The 19,532-nt window shown below is 40.8% G+C and overlaps 1 protein-coding gene and 1 long non-coding RNA gene across 7 annotated transcripts in view; one reads left to right on the top strand and one right to left on the bottom strand.

The window, feature by feature from the left end:
* The window catches only part of RORB (RAR related orphan receptor B), a 193,408-nt gene that overhangs the window by 57,390 nt on the left and 116,486 nt on the right, over positions 1–19,532 (bottom strand). For all 3 annotated transcript variants that reach the window (XM_045020891.1, XM_045020892.1, XM_045020890.1), the window contains one exon: positions 1,153–1,238. In XM_045020891.1, coding sequence (XP_044876826.1) covers positions 1,153–1,238 — 86 coding nt within the window. The remainder of the gene's footprint in view (positions 1–1,152; positions 1,239–19,532) is intronic.
* LOC123372642 overlaps positions 1–19,532 on the top strand; it is a 71,742-nt gene that overhangs the window by 28,960 nt on the left and 23,250 nt on the right. The window contains exon 6 of one of the 4 annotated variants that reach the window (XR_006580380.1): positions 4,554–4,609. The exons of the other annotated variants lie outside the window; for them this stretch is intronic. This is a non-coding gene — a long non-coding RNA (uncharacterized LOC123372642). Of the gene's footprint in view, positions 1–4,553; positions 4,610–19,532 lie in introns of those variants that run through there. 4 annotated transcript variants of the gene reach the window in all.

Genomic DNA, 19,532 nt, shown 5'->3' with positions numbered 1-19,532 from the left:
AAAGTATCAGATCGATTAGACTAATCCTGCTCTGTGCGATCATCATAAAAAGAAGCCTATTTCCAGTCTAGTATCACAATAAAACTGTGTCACAATGGGGGATGGCTCATTTACAATTGTTAACGTTTCTGAAAGACAAGGTCTGATTTTTGACAATATATCACTTTTCAATTTACTGGCATTAAATCAAACTTTAGTTTTGGGATGTGGTAAATCCAATGTTTTGAATTTTTCAGATGCCTTCAATGTTATAAAATGCTAAATGCAAACCTAGGGAGCAAGATATTTCACACTACACACATGTAGATGTGTATGTGCACCCACAAAATGTACAGTGCATGTTTCCATCTATAAAATGACCTGCAGGTGCTAATCAGAGCCTTTGCATCTTTGCACCTTCAAGGGGGTAGTCAGAACTGCAAACACGAAGATTTGCCTTTGCAAAATTCTCAGCTACTGTGAGTGCTAAAATAGGCCCTTATACATAAGTTAGCCACGGGGACTGCTTTAACATATGGCAGCCTCCCCACAAGTGCTGATGGCAGGTGCTGCAGCCCCAAATCACAGGAGCACTATGGGCATTCTCCCTTCTATCCCAACCTGCTCCTTTCCATCCCTGGGGTATGCCAGGCCTACAAGGAGGGACAATGCAGTGCCATTTACATTCTTCCTGAACTGGGGGAATTTCTCTCTGGGCAATTGCAATTTCTTTATGTCCCCTTGAGAGCATAGATGCACCAGAGTGGGGGCCAAAATCAGCCCCATATCTCTTAAAACTGTGCATTATGACACTTAAATTAACTTTGACATTTCACAAATATAGTAAATGAAACAAGAGAACAAAACTAGTCCTCAGGTTCATTCGGGGTGGAGCAGTTCTAACATATTGTAACCAGCATGTGTATCATCATTTATGCTGCATCACATATTAATAATTCAAAGCCTCAAAGAAGGAGCTATTTCCAAATATCGTTTGACTGTTGAATAAGGAAGACAACTAGTAAAATTAGACATGGAACACCTGTGTATCAGCAGCAGGCATTACAGCCTTTGGCACGCCTTGTTTGAAAGGGTGTCAGAGTGTGTTGTGAAGTACACAGATGCCTGAGGCAAATGCAGATGCCAATGACAGTGCTGCATAAAGTCTCATACCTTGCAGCCTTCACATGTGATGACTCCATAGTGTATTCCAGAGGACTTATCTCCACAAATTTTGCATGGTATCACTTCAATTTGTGCTGAAAAAGAGAAAAGGGTTATTTTTGGTTTATAATACTGTTAGTTTCTTTTCTGCCCTAACTACTGATCATAGATGTTAGTGCTGGTCAGACACCTAACTCCCTACAAGTGTAAAATTGTTCTTTATGATATTTTAGGTTTTTTAGTGCTCTGTTCAGTCCAGTTCTAATTGATTCACATAATGGGGCTTCCACCATTTCCCTGAAGAGACTGTTTCACAATCTAATAGATCTCATGATAAGAAAGCTTTCCCTGACATTTGCCGTAAGTTTTCTTTCTTTCTTTTAATTTCATCCCCTAGCTATACCTATTGGATCACTCTAAACAATTACCTTCTTTGGTGTTTACAGCCTTCAAATACTGCTAGCCAGTAATCTTGTCCTCCATCATATCCTCACTCTTCATTTTGCTGAGGCAGAATTGCCATATATGATTTGATGCTCTTTCTATTAAGCTCCCCCGGGCTCTTCCCTCTCACCCCCATCATGGCTCATTATACTTGTACACTTGATATGATGCAGTTCATGTGATGTTCTTTCATGTCCTCTGATTTGTGGTTTACTGACATACATCAAAAGATACTAGCAACATCTGTAAATATCTGCAAAGTTCTGCCTCCAAGGAATTGCTTAAACCAGTGATATATTTGCAGATATACCTCACCTCCTGCAGTCAAAGCCATTTATTTACTGGCTCTAAACTAGAGATGAGCAAGAGCTATAGATCCAGATCCCAACATCTCCAGTATCTGGTCTTTGCTTTGGCTAACTATAGAATTAGCGGCTAGCTGCAAGATTCAGAACTGCATGTAGATTCAGATTTACCCAGAATCTGAAAATATATTTTCCTCTCTCTACATATAATTTGGCCCAGGCCCCGGGCCCCGCAGGGGCCCCCAGGAGAGTTTTTCGGAGGCCCTGGAGTGGGGTCCTTCACTCACTCCGGGGGCCCCGGAAAACTCTCGCGGGGCCCGGGCCCTCAGAGCTTCTTCTGCTCCAAGTCTTCAGCGGCAATTTGGCTGCAGGGGGTTTTTCCACTCTGGGACCCGCCACCGAAGTGCCCCGAAGACCCGCGGCAGGGGGTCCCTTCTGCCCTGGGACCCGCCACCAAAGACCTGAGGCCCCCTGAATCCTCTGGGCTGCCCTGTTCCTTTGGTGCATCCCCAGAGGTGAACAGTGTCCCAAAGAGGGCAGGAAGGAGATAGGAAGGAACATACATGGATGGTGAAACTTCCACACCCACAGTGCACTCTAAGGCATTTGAGGAAGGACTGTGCTTCCCTGAGGAGTCACAGTAGCTCTCTACCTTCCCTAGTGCAAGACTGGGTGATAAAAGCATGATCTAGACATACACCGTTGCATACACTTGTGAACTCCAGTTCCAGTAAGGGACTACTCATCGTCATAAGTATTGTGCTCAGTTATAAGTGTTTGTGGATTGGGTCCCTAAATGCTAAAGCTATGGATTTAAATTATGATGGAACAAATACAGTAGGTTCATCCGCAAATCAGAATCAAACTAATCATGTTATAAGTTAGTAGTAATAAATATTAGCGAGACAAGGTGGATGAGGTAATAACTTTTATTGGACCAACTTCTGTTGGTTAGAGAGACAAGCTTTCAAGATTACACAGAGTTCTTCTTTAGATCTGGGAAAGTGTCACAGCTAAATGTAAGGTGGAAGAAATTGTTTAGCACATATTTCAAGAGACCATTCAAGGTGAAATAGCCTGTTAACATCTCTCCAGTCATTAGGGGTGGGGGGGAACTGGAGGGCTTAGTATATTATACTAACGGTGAATACAAGGTCTCCAGCAGATTGGTGTTGCTGCTTCTAAGTCTGCTCGGTAACTCCCCAGGTAGACACACTGACAAGCCACTTAGGATGCAGAAACTGCGCAGTTGCAGTGCTGTGAAAAAACCACCCCAATGAGAGGCGTACAGCTTTCTGCGCTGGGCTACAGTGCTGTAGTGCCAATGTAGACACCCTGCTCAATTACAGTGCTGCAATTGGCCTCTGGGAGGTGTCCCACAATGCCTGCTCTTGCCTCTCTGGTCATCGGTTTGAACTCTACTGCCCTGCCCTCAGGTGACCAACCATCATTCCTGCCCTGTAAATTCCTTTGGAATTTTGAAAATCCCCTTCCTGTTTGCTCAGTGATGCATGCAGTGGTCTCAGCGCATCTTTCCAGGTGACCATGCCTGCTCCATGCACCAGGCAATCCCCGCTTGGAGCAATGAAACGCTGCTGGACTTCATCAGCATTTGGGGAGAGGAGGCTTTCCAGCCCCAACTGTGCTCCAGCCATAAGAATTATGATACCTATGGACAGATTCCATGATGCATGACAGAAAGGGGCCATGACTGGGACACACTGAAGTGTAGGGTAAACGTGAAGGAGCTGCAGAATGCCTACCACAAAGTGCAGGAGGCAAACAGCCACTCTGGTGCTGCACCCATGAGCTGCCGGTTCTACAAAGAGCTGAATGTTATACTTGGTGGTGACCCTACGTCCACTGCGAAGGCCACTGTGAATATTTCGGTGGCTTACGTCAGTCGAGAGTGGATTGAGCCAGGAGGAGGAAATCTTGGGCAAGGATGTGGAGGGGGAGGGGGACCCAAAGGCAGAGGACGAGTCAGAGATCAGAGATGCATGCAGCCAGGAGCTCTTTTCTACCCTGGAGGAGGCTATCCAGTCACAGCTGTTGGATCTTGGTGAAGCACAAACAGGAGAGGAGGCCCCTGGTAAATGGATTTGATTTGGGGAATTGCTGAAGTGCGTTGTTGGGGACAGGAGGGTTGCAGAAAGCAGACTTGTGTCTGTATGATGTGCATACCACCACATGCCTAGTCTGAACGGTGGAACAGGGACACTTCACGGGACTCTCCCTCAGAGATCTCCAGGAAACTCTCATGGAGATACTGGGCAATCCGCTGCCACAGGTTCTTTGGCACAGCTGCTCTGTTTCTTGTTTCCTTTGATTCCCTGCTCACCCTCAGCAGCGAGATATCTTCCATAATGATCACAGCCTGTGGAAAATGTGGGGACAGGAATGATTATCAGGCCCCTCCTACAGTGCTGGCTCTCCCTAAGGGCCATGTGCCCAGTGTACAGTAGGGTCCAGGAAGAGTGAGTTACCTCGCCTCTGCGGCTACTCACCATTTTGGGGGTCTTATGGCTCATGTGTGCTTGCCTGGGGTCAGCCAGTTAGTGACAGATATGTGAATAGTGGCTGAGTTTTAAATCACTGAATCAGTGTTCTCCGTGTTGCAAAGAATACTGCTCTGTAAAATGTTGCGTTTTGGCTTCACAGAGATGACCTTGGGAGCCCAGCCTCCCTCTTTGTTATCGGCAGCTGAACGGCTGCGCAGAATTAGAAAGCGGCCATGAAGAACTAAAGAGGACTTTCTGCATGAGGTTATGATGCACTCCGCCGCCGAGAAACAGGAATTGAAGGTGTGGAGGGAGGGCGAAAAGAGGGACTGAAAGGAGAACACGGTGCACCAGAATGAAGCCATGGAGTAGCTCTTAAACATAATGGAGCGCCAAGTGGACATGCTCCAGGTGATATGAGCACTGCCAAACAAGCAGCTCCACACCTCACCGCCCCTGCAGCCGCTGTCGCATAACTCTTTCCTATGCGTCCCTCAGACACTGCCAACACACTCTTATCAACCTCCTGACTCCAGTCTGTACCCGCAGCATTCCACTCCTCCCCCATCACAGTCCAGCACTGTGGACTTCCACTACCCACTGCACTCAACACATGTCCCTCTGCAGTTTAGTCCTGTTGAAGTACAGTACCCGCTGCACTGTACTTCAAAGGAGAAGGCTGGATATGATCCCTGGACATACACAAATCTTTAATAGTCCTGGGACCCCACCTCCTCCTGGGACCTTCCCTTCCCCCAACCCCCTCAATGCTGATGTGGTTTTTTGTTTGTCTCTTTCCTCCGGTTGTTGTTTTTAATAAAATAATTGTGTTGGTTTGAAAGTAATCTTTATGCTATTAATTGAAAGCAAACAGAGCCCTGCAAAGCAACATCAATTATCTTAAACCTTCATATTGCATCATCTACACCAATCACAATCACCTCCTAGCATTACAAGCACTGCACTCTCAAGCCTATCAACAAATATTAGTGGCCTTCAGCTTCAAATTACTGCCTCAAGACATCCCTGATCCTTATGGCCTCACGGTGTGACCCTCTAATAGCCCTGGCTCTGGCTGTTCAAATCCAGCTTCCAGGCACTGAGCCTCAGTGGTCCATCCCTGAGTGAAGCTTTCACCCTTCCCTTCACAAATATTATGGAGCGTACAGCATGAGGTTATAAGCATAGGAATATTGTCATTGGCCAGGTCCAGCTTCCCACATAGGCAGCAGACCTTTAAATGGCCAAAAGTAGACTCAACAGTCATTCTGCACTTGCTCAGTCATTGCTGAACCACTCCTTGCTGCTGTCAATGGCTGTGTATGGCTTCATAAGCCACGACATTAAGGTGTAGGCAGGGTCTCCCAGGATCACAATGGGCATTTCAACTTTCCCTACAGTGATCTTCAGATCTGGGAAGAAAGTCCCTACTTGCAGGTTCCTAAACAGGCCAGTGTGCCAAAAGATGAGTGTGCCATGCATCTTTCTGGATCAGCCTGCATTAATGTCCGTGAAATGCCCACAGTGATCCACATGTGCTCTTAGAACCATAGAGAAATACCCCTTCTGATTAATGTACTCGGTGGCTAGGTGGTCTGGTGCCAGAATTGGAATATGCATGCCATCTATTGCCCCTCTGCAGTTGTGCAAAGCCATCCACAATGTCACGCACATTGCCCAGAGTCACGGTCTTTTGGAACAGGACGCGATTAATGGCTCTGCACACTTCCATCAACACGAGTCCAACTGTCGACTTTCCCTCTCCGAACTGGTGAGCACCTGATTGGTAGCAGTCTGGAGTAGCCATCTTCCACAGTGCAATCGCCACACACTTCTCCAATGGCAGGGCAGCTCTCATTCTTGTCATTGTGCCGCAGGGCTGGGACGAGCTCATCACACAGTCCCAAGGATGTGGCTTCCCTTCTCTGAAAGTTCTGCAGCCACTGTTCGTCATCCCAGATGTGCATCACTATGTGATCCCACTGTTTAGTGCTTGTTTCCCAAGCCCAAAAGCGGTGTTCCACTGTGGTCAGCACCTCCAATCTCATGTCATAGCTACTATGCATGATGAAATCAATGTCGCGCTCCTCTTGCCTTTTAGTTTTAGGAATAACTCCACTGCCAGTGGCCACTCATGACATGTTAATCAGAGCGAGCAGCATACTGGTCAACCGTTCGGGATCCATTCCCAGACCGAAGAGGCAGAGAACGCAGTACACAAACCATTGAAAGATGGTGCCAAATGCAGATGGAAGCACAGGGATCGGTGCAATGCATCATGGGGCATTGGGACAGGACCTAGGATGCCCCGCAATCCCCCTCTGCCTTCCTACAACTCTTAGCAGCAGAAGAGGAAGATATGCTCTGTAGGATAGCTGCCCAGAGTGCACCACTCCGAATACCACTGCAAGTGCTGCAAGTATGAACACACTATTGTGCAGGCAGCTGACAGCGTGAACACACAACAGTGGTTTCTCTTCAGCGCTCGCTGAGCGGCACTCTAACTGCTGGTGCTATAACTCTGCCACTGTAGACATACCCTAAGATAGCTCATGGAAAATGCTATATCTCTAGGGCAGAGAGAAGAGATTTAAAGAAGTTTGAAAAAGCAGACTGCTGATGTCTCCTAGGCATTTCTCTTTTATTCATAAGACAGCAGGACAATTTAAGGATTCATAACAGAAAACCTGAGTCGTTAATTGTACAGGCCAGAAGAAAAAGAAGCCACTGTATTCCCAGAAACATCTTGAATTACTGTAATTAACACCCAGTGTACCAGGTTTCCTTTGCAGATTTAATGATTGTCAGCAGCTCCTACACCTTCTTCACATTGCATCTTTGTTCAATGCTCTAGATTTGTATATTTTCCCCTCTCCCTCCTCCTCCTTTCAAACAGAGAGTTGATGAAATAGTACATGTTAGTTCTCTTTCTGTAGAACTATTACAAAAGAAGCTGTTTCATTTTGAATCCTTTATAAGCATAACAAATGTATCCTTTTATCAAGGGGGTATTTTCAGTTTCTTTCAGAATGTTGAAGTCATTACATGATGTACCTTGAAAATAAACTAATAGTAAAGTTGCCACTCATGGAAACTTTCAGCAATACAGGAAATTATGTCCTTCTCCCATTCAGACACAGTAAACATATTATATATTAGTATAATAGAGAACTACTTGTCTTCACTTTTCAGGCACTTCATGGCCTATCCCCTTTCTACCTATTATATCTAACAATCTACTGAAAATAGAGTTCTGTCTCCTATTTGCTAATTATGCTGGTGTCAGTTGTCCATTTGCCAAATTTTCAAGCAAGTATCTTCACACGTTCTCCCATGCCTGGGGAGAAAGTGTGAAGATGCTTGCTTGAAAAATTGCATAGGAGGAGCTCCTCATAAAGATCTGAAATGCCACCAGATCATCTTCCTTCAAATCCCTCCTTGAAACTCACCTCTGCTATGAAGACTAAAAAAATCAACAATGGTTAGGCACTTGCTGTGCTGTGATTGGTGTTTATCACACTACTCATGATTATCTCATTGGTACTTTGTGCTCATCCCATTTGTTTGTTGTATTCACGTCTCGTTTTATCCTTGGATTGTAAGTTCTTTGGGCCAGGAACTGTTCTTTTGTTATGTGTTTGCACAGTACCTAGCACAACTGGGGCTATGGCCATTGGGAGCTGACAATACAAATAAATAATTAATTAATAATTAATAAAAAACAAAACAAAAATGGCGTTTCCTTTATGGAACCTAATACCACTAGAATAACAGGAGGGAATAGTGAAAGGAGATGGAGTGCAGAAGATGACATTTTAAAGTCTAACAGCAAAGGAAGTACCTACAGAATAAATTAACGTCACTCAAGGAAAACCCCTGAAAAGGGAAGGATTTGTGTACCAACACTGTAAATGTGTTCTTTAAACTATCTTCAAGCCAGATATTAGTTACCCAGGCTCTCAGATGCTCTCCAGAGTGGAAAAGAAGCAAATAAAAAATCCCATTGCCTGAGTGTATGCACTAAATGTGATGTAGCTGTAGGTGAACTCAGTCACCTCTGAGCTCAGTATGTCAGAGATCCAAGTCTTCAATCACATGTTTCAAGGAGACAGCACATCATACAGCTAACAAACAGCTTCCTCACTCAACCAAAGGAATATAAGCAACTGTATTCAAACAGCATAGACCAGCATTTTTTCTTGCTGGAGCTAATTCCATTCCTACTAGAAATGTCATTCACTGGCTATAGTCAAACCAGACATCCTAAAAAATGAGGAGGTAAGAGTCATATGTTTTGAACATATGGAATTAGTGGTAAATCTACAATGCAGTGTAAAACGAGTTTACAAAGTTCATGTTGAAATGTAAGTAAAAGTCAGCAGGTGTCCTTTGTGCAGTGTGCTTGATAATCGCTAGAGTCCATTCCTTCCTAGTCTTAGCAACAAAAGGAAATAGCAGGCTATGGAGCTCTGGATAGTGTAAGACTGGCCAAGCATGTCCACATGCAGTCTGGCAGGAAAAAGCAGGACTAAATGAGACTCTGTCTCATGCAATCACTGCTTCACATCAGAGGAACTTCACTTTCATTCAAAAGAGGCTGGACTATAATCTTCCAAACTGGTCACTTTGGACTAGTTGGGGAAGGAGCGTGTGTGTCGAGGGGATATTCAAAGCTTTTAAGATGTTGTTCCAGATCAAAAGAGTGTTGTACACAAGAGATGGCGTACAGCTGGAAGGGAAAGATAGCTCTAACTGGATTTGTTGATACCACAGAGATCATACTTGGAAAAATCAGTGGAACTAGCGATTTAGACAGTCAGTGAGCCATTTGATGGCATCCACTTTAATTCTTCCAGGAACTTTCATCACCCTTCAAATGTATTTCTTTGAATAGTGACGGCGGAAATGTCACATTGCACTTCCACGTTTATTGTCTCGTGATTTCAGTTGAAATATAGTCAGCTTTCAAGTAAAGACATGTTTTTATCTAACTGCCAGTCCTTCAATATCAGCTTGGGCTCTGTGAGTTGAACAAGATTATCTTCTTCTTATGCAGTATCATCAATAAAAGTTTTCATGACAAATTAGGCCCTTAGATCACTGCATCTCCACTGCCATCAAATTATGCAGTCAGTGACAACACAGCAAGCTTTCAGTCGGTTTGCTCTGGAATCTAGTAATCACTTCTGTTGATGGTGCACAAGAGGGACTAGATAGACTACAATTATGTTAGTCACTAAAGTAAGCAGATATGACTCTGACTATACACAAAGAACCGAGCTGTTTTATAAAAAGGTGCCATTTTTACAGTCACAATGTAGATTCACAGTTTAGAAATTTGGCCTGTACCCAGTCCCCTGCGGGGGAGGGATAGCTCAGTGGTTTGAGCATTGGCCTGCTAAACCCAGGGTTGTGAGTTCAATCCTTGAAGGGGCCACTTAGGGATCTGGGGCAAAAATTGGTCCTGCTAGTGAAGGCAGGGCTGGACTCAATGACCTTTCAAGGTCCCTTCCAGTTCTAGGAGACTGGTATATCTCCTATTTACCTTATCCTTGACTCTGCACCACCTTACTTTACTTCATCATAACAGTATAATGGTATCATGTCCTCAGGTGACATTTTTCATCTTATAAATACAAACATCAAATTTTCATGACACATCATTTCTGCCTTTTTAACAGTGAACATCAAACACAATTGCCATCATTCAGTCCTTCTTGTAGTTCAATTCTATGCTTCCTATTTTGTAGTTGTTTTCAACTCAAGTGGGGCAAGGTGCCAAATGTAATTAGGGGCCATTGTGGCTCAGAATATATATTTTTTTATTTATTGGGTGAGGTACTGACTTTGGGCAAGTCATTTCAAAACTCTGTGCCTCAGTTATCCATCTGTAACATGGGCATAAAGATGCTTACTCACCTTTGTGAAGTGCTTTGAAATCTATAGATGAAAAGTGATATGAATCCAAACTATTTGTGATTATTATTACTCATGGGGCAAAGGTAATCTCCAGACTGTCCATGTTATCCTAGCTTACTGCACCTTGTTTGCCATATACTAATTTTAGAATACTAAATAGATACATTTCCAAGAAACGTTGATTTATTTGTCTTTACATCCAATAGTGAAGGTGAAATTATAGGAGAAAATGAGCTGAGAAGAGCAATTTCTTCCCATTACATCATGAAGAATAGAGCTAGGCAAAATGTCCACACATAAATGCCCTCCCCCTCGAGTTTCTAATACATTAGTGTGATGAACATGCAGCTGCTATGAATACTGTACGTGACCTACTTAGTGAAACAGTTACTGAACATATTGGGTTCTTGGGCTTGCTTATGTGAATGTATTGGTTTGGTTTCCTAGGGGGCTACTGGAAAAACAAGGAGGAAGGCAGCAAACAGCTCTAGATAATCAGCCTTCCAACAAACACTTGGGCAATTACAAGACAACGGCTGAGCTATGAGTGGTAAAGATGCTATTTCCAGGCTCCAAAGTAACTCAGCCCTTTTGCAAAGGCTGGGAGCGTAGAGATCAAAGGGAGCCACAGTGGTGAAAAAGACTCTTGGGAGAGTTGTCAATATGCTGTTTGTGAGGGGAACAGGGGCTGATCCTGACACAAGTCGTGGTGGAGTGAGTGAAGCAGCCGGGGTATCCACAGCCTTCCAGGGAATGGTAAACGTGAGGAAAACAGGCATTCATATAGACTGCTTATTGTTGTAAGATCTTTTTTTTCTGAAATGCTTTGGTTCTAAATAAACCATACTTTGCTTTCAGAAGGCTGTCTGGACACCCAAAGAACAGACTTGTAGATATTAAATGTAAGTTGAACCTGCTGAGGTAATCACAGTTAGTATCAAGCAACTGCAGCGCAAGGCCTGGTCTGAGAATGGGAGAATTGTGTGATCCCATCCTGATGAAGGTGCTAGCTTGAGGCCTGAGATGGAAGAAGCAGTGCATTCAGAGGGGGTCAGGGGTGCAGTTAGCCCAGTAACTTTGTCTATAAGCACAACACTTCTTAAGCTTCCCTAGGAAGGTGCTTGCTGTTCCACAGCCTGGTATTTCTATAGACATCTATTAACCCAGTTTTACTTTTTACATAATATGGCGGCAAATTATACATACAGTGCTTAATGGAGGTGTTAAAGTAAAGCAAGTCACCACGTAAGATAAGAAGCAGGCCCCCCAGCCAGCAATCTGGGATACTTTAGAGTGTTCAAATCATAGTAATTTAACAAAACTCTAAAAGCCATATCCTGTGCCCCACACACAAGCCTTAAAAATAGCAGGGACACATGTCCAGCATTACTACTAGGAGAAGATTTAACTGCATAATAAAGGCAGAATGATTAGTGCACAGTTCCCACATCCCATAAAGACTCAAGCAACCGTACTGCTGACGCTGCACACTTTTCCTAAAGCGATTACTATTGTAATCCAAAATATACTACCCAGGCTATCTTATATTTGAGCTCATCAGATCCAACGTTCTGCAAATAATCTCCAGCAGCTTTAGCTAGTGTTTACATAAGCTGGTCAGGATGGCTGTTTGAGCTACGACGACCATATCTTTTCTATGGACAAAATGAACTACACCAAAAATATGTACTTACAAGAGCAACAACAGCATATATGGAAAATGTATTACAAATGAAAAGCTCTTCTCTAGGAGAGGCATGCTCTATATTCACTGTTTTACACAGTCAAGCTCTTTGTAGAATATTTCCACCCCCCCCTCACTGTTTCAGTATATAATAACCTCTTTGTGGCTTAAAACCAAAATCCGTTTCCCTCCCCACATGTTCTACTCCATCGCACACACATACAGTGATTTGTTTTGAAAGCTGTTCATGAGTATTGGTCTGTTAGTATTGATTTCTTTTTTAATAGAACATAAAGTCATGCAAACATTTGGGAGCTCTTTTTGGGTGTGGAGGGAAGAAACTGAAAGAATGACAAAGACTTTGCAATTCAACTGGGCAAAAGAGTAGGGCAAATTTTTGGTCTGCCAAACATATGCCTTTAATTTTAATTATTTCTTTTTGTTTTCCCAGTATTCACACACAAACTTGAAAGCATTTTGCCTATGACAGCTGCTTATCATTCATATATAACACTCAAAGTCCCTCTGCCATGTACATTGGCCAAACCGGACAGTCTCTATGAAAAAGAATAAATGGACACAAATTAGATGTCAAGAATTATAACATTCAAAAACCAGTCAGAGAACACTTCAATCTCCCTGGTCACTCGATTACAGACCTAAAAGTCGCAATATTACAACAAAAAAACTTCAAAAACAGACTCCAACGAGAGGCTGCTGAATTGGAATTAATCTGCAAAATAGACACCATTAAATTAGGCTTAAATAAAGACGGGGAGTGGATGGGTCATTACACAAAGTAAAATTATTTCCCCATGTTTATCCCCCCCACCCCCCACTGTTCCTCACAACTTCTTGTCAACTGCTGCAAATGGACCAGTTTGATTACTACTACAAAAAGTTTTTTTTCTCTCCTGCTGGTAATAGCTCACCTTAACTGATCACTCTCCTTAGAGTGTGTATGGTAACACCCATTGTTTCATGTTCTCTGTGTATATATACATCTTCCTACCATATTTTCCACTGCATGCATCCGATGAAGTGGGCTGTAGCCCATGAAAGCTTATGCTCAAATAAATTTGTTAGTCTCTAAGGTGCCACAAGTACTCCTGTTCTTTTTGCGAACACTCAAAGTATAAATGTAAATTGATCACTCAATATTACAGGTGTGCAAAGATTTGATTTTTGATGGGTTTAAAAATGGAGAGAGCTTTTTTGCATTACTCTGTCTTAAAGAATATGATCCTGCAACAGCATATGTGCAGAGTGTTGCATGTCCTAGTAGGAATATAAAATAAATAGAAATTATCAGGAATAGAGAGCACAAGGAAACCTGATCCTGCATTCATGAGAGTCATGCTGCTACACAGCCACCACGTTACTCCTGCTTAGTGGCAGAAGAAAGGCTAAAGCATGGAACAGATACTGAAGGGCCTCTTTTAAAGGCTGAAGATCACACCTGAGCTCATGTCTCCTTAGGACACATTTATTCTCTACCCACACCCCACTCATTTTAACCATTGCATGTATGAGATCAGACAGCAAGTGTGTAACTGTTGTGAATTATTTCCACTGAAGATGGAAGACTATGTCTAATGCTTACTCTTACTTGAGCTCATGCAGTCTCTGTGAGCAGCCTTCCACTCCCAACTGCGCACCACAGGATAGAGGCCAAAGTGTGCTTATAAACTTCCTGCCCTCAAAGGAAAATGTCTTCCTGCTCAAGCTGTCTGAGTTTCATATTCTTTATGTAAGACTGAAAACAGAATTCTGTGCCATGACTAATCATCAGGGGAGAAGAGGACCACAGTACAATGTAAATCCTTGACAGAAAACTAGTTGACAATAAGCAACTTTAATACTCATGACTCATGTCACTAAATAACGCTTTTGGCCCACATGCTTCAAGTATAATCCTGTTTAACTCCTCCTCTAAACTGTTTAGTCTCTGAACAACAACATTACAACCACTCTGACTAATAAGAAGGATAAATATTGCAGCAATCTCTGGGTTATAGAGATTCAGAAACAGTAATGTGTTTGTAAGGTTCTTTATTATTTCATGCTCTACTGAGAACAGTTTAGAATCTAAGGGGTTCATTCTAGAGGTAAACACAAATTAAAACCCCACAACCAAATACACCCACACTTTGGAGAAATTTATATCTGGACCTGAACTTTATGGTTTGGGCCTATCTCTAGTATATTATCTTCCTGATATCAGCATACAACTTTCATATTAAGCATAAATATCAAAGAGAGACTAAACTCCAACCCCCATTTATGGGAATGTATTCACCATACATAGAAATGAATTAAAAATTAAACATTGAATAAGCAGTAAATTGTTAGAAATAAATAAGATTATTTAAAATTATGATACGGACTTAGAAAAGTTACTTGCTAATAACGTTTGAATAGAAAAGATATTGTATTCTGTCATACGCAAGTCACATTTGCTGCTCATGTTGCTTGGCAATTATGTTTCATATCATTCACCTCATGTGAACATTTATTCGTACATGGTAGGAACTTAACAAAGCCTCAGTTCGGTCTCCTTTTTGCACCCACAATATTGGAAGTGAAAGAAGAAGGGAGTTTGGGATTAAAACATTTGACATCTAGTACTGACCAGACAGAAATCTTTGTTGTTATCAGGGATGCTGGAACTAGAGGTGCTGGGGATGTAGTAGAATCCCTGACTTGAAGTGGTTTTATCATATATGAGATTTACAATTTTGTTCAATGGCTCTCAGTCCCCCTACTATAAAAAACAACCAGTGGCACTGGAACAATATCATTAAAGTTGTTGTAAAAAAACATACATATAAAAATGTTAAATTTAATTTGGAACAAACATTACCAGGTGTGGAAATCATTAGGTAAAGTGAAGACATTAATACTTTTAAATTCCCTTTAAAAAGCAGATGTGAAATGACTCTTTATACATTGTAACAACCTTAACTCTGACCTATAATACACAGTTACCAAAAGTAGCACTTCACTTTTCAAGTTTTACAAACTTAAGTTAAAATGACTTAAACGTACACAGCATTGAAGTATATACAATAACTATAAACTGACTTTCATCAAACTATCTAAACTATACATTTTGTGGTTTATTTCTCTTTCTGCACATATTGCAGAATATTGAATTATTTACACAATATAGTAAAAACAATAAAAACAAACAATTTTTTTGGTATCTCATACTGATATACATCAGGGACATGTCTTTATTTAGTAAGTATTATAATATGTAGAAAATATAATATATAAAATACCATAACACTTGCCTTATTCATTATCCACCACATTTGCCTTATTCATTACATTACTGATTAGTTATGCCATACGCTATTTATTAGAAAGTATTTGCACTACTGTATATAATTAAAAAATGAGGAAGGGGTCAGGGTTAAGATTACTGAAATGTCTAATGCGAATTCCCTCATCTATATTTTAAAGAGGATATATGGACTGTAAGAGCATTAAAGTCATAATCTACATTACCTTCACTGATCATTGCCATAGTTTTCATTGCTTAGGTTTTATGAAGGAATGTATGTTTTCTTACAGTTATATTACATACTGTAGCAAACATACTGTAAAGTAATTAAGTAATTTTGGAGGGAATTTCCTTTTATTTATTAAAAAATACAAGGAACATTAAGAATACAAATGAGGCCAGCATTAGCCTGTGAAGAACAGGGAGCACTGGATCTTCTGGACATCTAATTTGCTGTACATAACAGTCCACAATGATTTATAAAGTACTTCAGGGACCACTAAGTAGGGAATGTGGATCAGGAACCACAGACTTGGGAATGGTCTTGGTGAGAGAAGTAGAAGCATGGACGCAGGGAAGAATAGTGCCCATTTACCACATAGCCTTCCTCTCCCTTCCCAAATAAGATCAACTTTTTCTTCTAATCCAGACATGCTCCCATTGCCTGGTAGAAATCCCTTTGCTCTTCTGGTAACTTAGGCCTGGTCTACACTAAGAAGGGGGGTCGAACTAGGGTATGCAAATTCAGCTACGTGAATAGCGTAGCTGAATTCGAAGTACCCTAGTTCGACCTACTCACCCGTCCAGACACGGCGGGGTCGAACTCCGCGGCTCCCCCGTCGACTCCGCCACCGCCATTTGCAGTGGTGGAGTACCGGAGTCGACCGCAGCGCTTCCGGAGTTCGAACTATCGCGTCTAGATCAGACGCGATAGTTCGAACTCCGAGAAGTCGAACTCACCGCGTCGACCCAGAAGGTAAGTGTAAACCTACCCTTAGTGAAGCTAGATGCCTTTTGCCCTTATTGAAAAATGATATAACCATGCAACTAAGGATATTTTGCTAATTACATAATTTTCTGACTTATGTAAGATGTCTCAGGGCAAAATTTGGCCCAGTTGATTGTTACTACTATTTACTTTGATTAACTACAGTATTTTTTTGAACCACGGGGTATGATGCTATTTTAAAAACATTTTAGTAAGCTAAGTATACTGTATATTTGCAATCCTGAAATGACATTAATTAATACAGCTTTTCATGCTAATATTTTACTGCTTTAGGCTCCTTGCCAAAATAGCTAACTACAATGCACAAGGAAAAGTTTAGAAGGAAGAATTCATGAGCATAGTTCATGTCTTTACTTTATTAATTAGCATGATTCAGTAGCAAAAACTTTCTTCAAACCTGAGCTGTTGTCTTTTTTTCCCCTTTTGATAGAACAAGAAATTTCAAAGCTAAATTAACCCTCTGCTGAAAGTTCACTAATGTGAGGGAGGATGTGAGTCACTGGTGGGCCAGATTCAGGTCTTATTTGCACGTGAATAAATCTGGAGTAACTTTAAGTGCATTTATCAGTACAACAGAGATCAAAATCTGGCCCACATTGTCTTGGAATCTTATATAAATACTATTGAAATTAACGGAAAGAACTTCCATTGATTTTCATTGGGATTTGGATTAGACCCTGCATTAACTATCCAGTATCATATATGCACAGCAAAACTTCCACAAAGCAAAACTGTCACAGCTAAAGCAACACAACAACAAATAAACAATAACAAAGATTTCAGGCTGACAGAAAGTTATCCTGAAATCAGCTACACTTCCCACTTTATATCCACTCTCATGATTTTCTGTATTTGGTCATATTTTTGATCATTATCTATAGATTTTCAATTTGACATATTTTTATTTAATTTCACTGTACCTTCTTTTCAAAGGTGGAAAATCACTCAGAGATAGCTCATGGATTTGCATCTGTTGCAAAGTCTACTTTCTGGCTATCTGTCAACTTACCAATTTAATTTGATATCTTTTAACTCACTGGGTAATATACCGTCTAAGTAAAACTCCAAGTTGAGGTATATCAGGGATATATTTGGCCCAATATGATTAATATTTTCCATTTATTCTTCATGTGAGCACCTCATATTACCAAGGAATGGAAGAAGAAAAAAGTTTGAACTCACCAATTGCATCAGTTTTTATTCTGAGTTGACTATCAGACATTTTTATGCAAATAAATATAAAGCCTAAATACAGAATAGTATTCTTTCTATTACTCTACTTACTGGCTACTGCACCTATGCTGCTGCAAAACTGGAATCTTTACAGACTGTATTAGCAAGATTAAATGAAAGAAGTGTTAAAGGCCTAGACTGTTCCATTTCATTAAGAAAGGGTGAGAGACTGCGTGAGGGAATGAAGGGTGGGAAAAGTACTACTCTTTTGATACCATCTTTACGTAGAATGGAAAATCCTGTTTCTTATTTATCTGCAATTTTTTTTAAAACTAATGCTTTTTAGAAAGATATGATGACAAATCTCAGCCTCCTCCTAACATCAGAAACCATTCATTCAGTCTGATATGTGAAACAGAAGGCTAGATTTGAATGGCATGTTGCAGATGCCATATTAATACATGTAATAAGACCATCATGTAAAATAATGCACCCCTACCTGTGTTTGAAGCTAAAAGGTTAATTTGCCACTTCTGTTTCTCTCCATCTATTGCATTTGGACCCCATGATATGTCACATACATTTTACTTTGAAAATCTGTATGAGTTTGATACAATTGTTGAGGAATTTAAAAGCGAAATTGACAAATGGGAAAACATTAAAAGGAGTTCCAAAAGTTTATCAAAATAAGGAAAAATATAGAAAGTTAGGGGAAAATATGGGGAAAAAATGCCTAAGAACATGTCATCCTGTTAAATGTTTTTCCCAGTGATGATTTAGCCTATGGAAAGTTAGAGTCCCTAATAAAAAAACAGTGCTTTTATTGTATATTATTTTTATAATTGCACTGAGCAACAGCAGTGAGTTAATTACCAATAATAACTAATTTAAATCTACACTAACAGCCTCTGGATATTTTTCATGTGATCTTGCTTAGATTCAGTCACACAGGCTACTTTTTATACTGTAGGTTATAATCCTAAATAAGCAGCAGCTTCATTTCTTATTCCATACGGCATTTCAGATGAATAAAAAACCCTCAAGAGACAGTCTTGCATACTAAAAGAATAGGGACAGCCCTAGCTCTATTATTTCATAAAAAGCAAGCCTTTGATGTTGCAGGGCATCATTTTTCCTGATTTGATAAATAATTGGTGTATAATTTCCCTCCTGTTGCCACAGCATTTCATTCTGCTGAAAGAGTGATCGCAGAAGAAGATTTCTAAGGCTCACTGTTTCATATTAAACCCACCATGTTTCTCCCATATAAGTACATGGATCAAAGAAATGGCCAAAAGAAATCAACAACATATAAGCTGTTTTCATTTTTTCCTCTCTAATTTGTGTCAGTAAGAATTGGTTCCGCGTAAGTGATAAGGAAATCAATAGATTGTCACCCAATATTATACAGAATTTAACTTCCAATTGGTGCAGAGTTTCAAATACTGATATGCTAGATTTCAAATCCGCTTATGCATCTCTTGTGTACTCAGAAGTCCCATTGGTTTCAATGGGAATTTTCAGTGGGCAAGGAATGCAGGATCTATTCATACAATATTTACAGGAAGAGTAACTTCTAGATTTCAGTGGGCATCAGTGAAGGCAGAGTTTGGCCCCAAATATTTATAGTCAGCTTGAATTTGGTAATGATGTTCTATTTCTAGAAAAGCTGGCAATACTTGAACCACAGCTTTTTAAAACAAATATACGGCTATAACATTATTTCAAGTTCATAGAAAGGTGAAACTACAGGAGGTAACATTTCCGGAAATGAATGATTCTATTATTCCTGAAAATGTATGTTAAGGACACTGTTATAGAAGCTCAACAAATATGGATTGGCCCACTGGAACTCCAATCCTCTTAGTACAGAATTATGTGAGCTCAGGAATCCCTGAAGTTCCACTGCTACCTGCATTTTGAGCTGAAAAAGTTGTGTACTTGCCTAAATGATCAAACTATTGCACAATAGTTATTGCATGAATGTCAAGGACTCAGGCATCTTTTACACATCATGACACAAGGGAGCCAAGAAAAATACATTTTTGGAAGTTTGTGAAAAAAT

The sequence above is a fragment of the Mauremys mutica genome, chromosome 6 (genome assembly GCF_020497125.1).
Source record: "Mauremys mutica isolate MM-2020 ecotype Southern chromosome 6, ASM2049712v1, whole genome shotgun sequence".
Lineage (NCBI taxonomy): Eukaryota > Metazoa > Chordata > Testudines > Geoemydidae > Mauremys > Mauremys mutica.
This window is presented reverse-complemented; position numbering and strand designations above follow the sequence as displayed.